The sequence below is a fragment of the Pteropus vampyrus genome, unplaced genomic scaffold (assembly GCF_000151845.1).
Source record: "Pteropus vampyrus isolate Shadow unplaced genomic scaffold, Pvam_2.0 Scaffold585, whole genome shotgun sequence".
Taxonomy (NCBI): domain Eukaryota; kingdom Metazoa; phylum Chordata; class Mammalia; order Chiroptera; family Pteropodidae; genus Pteropus; species Pteropus vampyrus.
This window is the reverse complement of record NW_011889366.1, coordinates 211,571-215,718: the sequence shown is the minus strand read 5'-3', so window position 1 is coordinate 215,718 and position 4,148 is coordinate 211,571. Positions and strand designations below refer to the sequence as shown.

Sequence of the window (4,148 nt, the reverse complement as noted above, 5' to 3'; positions counted from 1 at the left end):
GATAGAATGGTCCCTGGGACCCACCCCACCTCCAGAACACACTTCTCTGCCGGGGCCAAGAGGCGACATGGCTTCTTGACACCACTAGGGGGCGTCAGAGTCCAGGCCCCTGAAAACCATGAAAATGGGGAAAGAGTAGTATACAGAAAAGAGGCCCTCAATTTTCCAAGACAAATTGGTATCAGGAAAAGACTTTTAAAATTCACTTAAAAATAAAAGATAGATTTCACAGCAATAGTGAGCAATGGGTAAAAGGGGGCTTGGTGTGATGTTTGTCTTGAAAGAAAACTGAGCTAGAAGTATAAATGCTTTCTCCCTAAGACCCAGAACAAGGCAAAATGTCTGAACTCACCACTAGTATTAAACATAGTACTGGAAGAACTAGCCAGAGCAATAAGGCAAGAAAAGGAGATAAAATACACACAAATTTGAAAAGAAGAAATAAAATGGCCCCTATTTGCCAGTGACAGGATGGTCTACTAGAAAATTACAAGGAATCTACAAGTAAACTCCTAGAACTAATAAGTAAGTTCAGCAAGGTCACAGGATACAAGGTCGATATACAAAAATCAAATGTACTTCTGTATACTAACAATAGACATGTGGAAACAAATTAAAAATATAATACACTCACAATGACTCAAAAAACAACTTAAGTGAAAATCTAACAAAATGAGTATAGAAATTCTATGCTGAAAATTACAAAACACTGATAAAAGATATCAAAGATTATCTAAATAAATGGAGAGATTTTGTATTCATAGATTAGAATGTCCCCAAATTGATATACAGATTTAATGCAATTTCTATCAAAATCTCTACAAGATGTTTTCTAGATATAGGCGAGATTAATCTGAACTTTATGTGAAAAGACAAAGAAACTAGCATAGCTAAAACTATCCTGACAAAAGGAATAAAGTGAGAGGAAACATTCAAACAAATTTCAAGACTTATTATATAGCTACAGTAATCAATAGTAAGGTATTGGCAGATAGACAGACACATGGATCAATGGAACAGAATAGAGAATCCAGCAATAGCCTCACACAAGTAGGGCCAACTGCTTTTATATAAAGGTATAAAGAAAGTTCATTGGAGAAAGAATAGTCTTTTCAATAAATGGTGTGGGAGCAAGTGAACATCCAAAGGTAAAATGATGAATTTCGACCACACATCTTATACAAAAATTAACTCAAATTCATCATAAATTTCAATGTAAAACATAAAACTATAATGGTTTTAGAAGAAAATAAAGGAGAAAATCTTTAGAAACTAGGGCTTGGTGAAATTTCTTAGGACAGCAAAGCATGACCCACAAAAGAAAAATAAAATCAATAAATCTGACCCCATCAAAATTAAAACATTTGCTCTGCAAGAGATCCTTTTAATAAGATGTAAAGAGAAGCTAGCTACACTCTTGGAGGAAATATTTACAAATCACATATCTAAAGAAGGACTTTAGAATAAAGAATTCTCAAAACTTGACTTAAAAAGTTAAAAATTTTAAATTTCATTTATCATACAACCTAGCAATTGTACTCCTGGACATTTACTCCAAAGAAATGAAAACTTGTGTCCGTACAAAAACCTGTACACGAACATCCATAACAGCTTAGTCTGTAATAGCCTCAAACTAGAAACAACTAAAATGTCCCTCGACAGGTTAAACAAACTATGGCACATCCATACTGTGGAATACAGCTCGGCAACAAAAAGGGATGAACTGCTGATACACGCGACAACCTGGAAGGATCTCCAGGGCATTATACTGACCCAAAAAGCCCGTCCGAAAAGGTCATATACTATAGGGTTCCATTTAAATGACATTCTGAAATGACAAAGTTATAGGAATGGAAAACAGAGGAGGAGGTGCTAAGGGTTGTGGGGACGGGGTGGACACTGTTATCAAGGGGCAGCAGAGAGATGGCTGTGGTGATGAAATATTACTGTATCTTGATTCACTGGTTACGTGACTCTATGCAGGTGACAAGACAGCACAAGATGATAGATCCACATTTTACCAATGAAAATGCCTGCTTTTGATATTGTACTATTCTTATGTAAAATGTAGCCAGCCTTTGGGTAAAGGATCCAATCTTCTGTACCCTTCTCTACACTACTTTTGCAGCTTCCTGTGAATCTATGATTATTTAAAAATAAAAAGTTAAAAATAAATAAAAACAATTAAAACTTGTAAATATCAAATGCATTCAACTGTCATATTTTTATCGAAACTTAGGTTAGATGCATTTATGTCCTAATTTTTGGAACAAAGAGGGATTCAATGAATGGACTAAAATTGAAGTATGTAAACATAACCTTCTTTGCTTCATGTTTGTACTTCACAGCATGACTATCAAAGGAGTGATTTTAGACACGTGTGGGTCCCACATATCCCCAGGGGCTCACGTGTCCTCATCCTAGTTGACTTTTTTGGTGAGATCCTCATTTGTCAGTGGCTGTGTGTGTGGTAGTGGCAGTTCTCATCGTCACTTCCACTAACTTCGTGAAATCCTCCGCCTTGGCGAGATTTCCAGTCGCACTTTGCCATTGGTTTTCATGGGCTCAGGGAAAGGCTGGCAGACAAGGACACTGATAAATGGCCACAGGGAGGCTGGAGCTAACTGGGAGGGATTTGAGTGGGGACTGCGTCTATAAGTGAACATTTTCAGGAGTGACCGTTTCTAAATCAGGATTTCTGTTGCTCCCTGAGCCATAGAGAGCAGAAATCAAGAGATATTATTTAATTTGGGAACCAGATCTGGGTGACAAGCTCCTGCCCCCCTCAGCTCTGCCTGTCCATGCAGCTGTTCTCAAGTCCTCATGAGAAGCCCCAGGCTCAGGTTGGGTTTATTGTCCTCCCTTCTCATCCAGCAGGCTGAGTCAGCAGCCTGAAGCCAGAGGTCAAAGGGCAGGCAGTGGCCCTCAACTCCCGGGCCCTCAGAACAGCAGGAAATACCACAGCACTTTTAATGAAGGCTCAAAATGAAAAGTGCCATCAAGAAACAGAGCCACAGGAATGCCGGGGAAAGAGGCGATTCAAATCTGTTTACATGCCAACACCAAGAAAGAGGAAGAGCTGGAACATCTGTGTCCATATCAGTCAAGGGATGAATACCTACACTGGCACCTTCTGGAATCTGAGGCAGGTTCTGTTGGACTTCCTGGCTGGAGAGGGAAAGACCCATGTAATTTTCCAATTCTTTCAGGTTTGGGTACAAAACTGATGGGAAATGAAGAAGGAAGAAGAAAGAGATTATTCTAGAGCATGAGCTTAGCCACACCTTCCTGGCTCCCATGTAGTTGCTCATTTTTATTAAGAAATAGGACCTGGACATGCTGTCTATTCCAGAGAACATAGCATATCCCAGGAACACAGGTGCTGTGGGAGAGGAAGGCAGGGACACTTGCTGGTGATGTGGTCCTCTCCTCAGAAGGTCTGAGGGGCAGGGGTCTGCCTTTTTCCAGGAGTATCCTGGGACACCGATTTCCTCAGGTACCACTTTGGTGTTCAACTTAACTGACTTTATTTTGGCTCAGCCAAACATCCAACACAAAGTTCAGGGCTGGTGGTGGGGCCATAAGGCCCGGCTCTTAAGAAATTCACAGGCTGAGGGAGGCAGGCATCTGATCCTAAGGCAGCTGGGGAGCGGGAGAGGGGGAGTGTGCCTGCTGAGGAGGGGAAGAGTTGAGCCCGAGTTCAAGGTTGCTGCCATAGTACCTGAATCAAGACTGCCACAAACAACTCTAGGGGCTACCACAAACATACTAGTCCCCTCATGCGGCAACATAGAAGGTGGCTGCGAATCAGAGAAGTTCATGTCCTCACTAAGCCACGCTTTTCTCAATGTCCCAAAAAGGTTCTGGTGACAGTAAAATGAGTATGAAGTACACAGCGCAGTAGCATGCGAGAGACCAGCGCTCAAAAATGGTCACTCTCGGTCAGGAACACCCCCACTCCATTCACTCACCTGAAGGCTGGGAGACAGCTGTCTCCTGGACTGGCAGGGTGGGCATCCTGGTTGTGGCGCTGGCCTGGGCCTGGGGAGGGGTAGTGGGTGCTGGTCAGCAGTGGCCGGGACCCCCAGGAACTCTTAGAGCCTGGGGGTCAGGGCATTATGTATGCTGGTAGGCCCAAAGGGAGCATC

The 4,148-nt window shown here is 42.1% G+C and overlaps 1 protein-coding gene across 1 annotated transcript in view; it reads right to left on the bottom strand.

Annotated features, from left to right (window-relative positions):
- The window catches only part of SDCBP2 (syndecan binding protein 2), an 18,597-nt gene that overhangs the window by 4,029 nt on the left and 10,420 nt on the right, over window positions 1–4,148 (bottom strand). The window contains exons 5-6 of the mRNA XM_011384537.2: window positions 3,972–4,041; window positions 30–109 (exon numbers count right to left, since the gene is read on the bottom strand). Coding sequence (XP_011382839.1) covers window positions 30–109; window positions 3,972–4,041 — 150 coding nt within the window. The remainder of the gene's footprint in view (window positions 1–29; window positions 110–3,971; window positions 4,042–4,148) is intronic.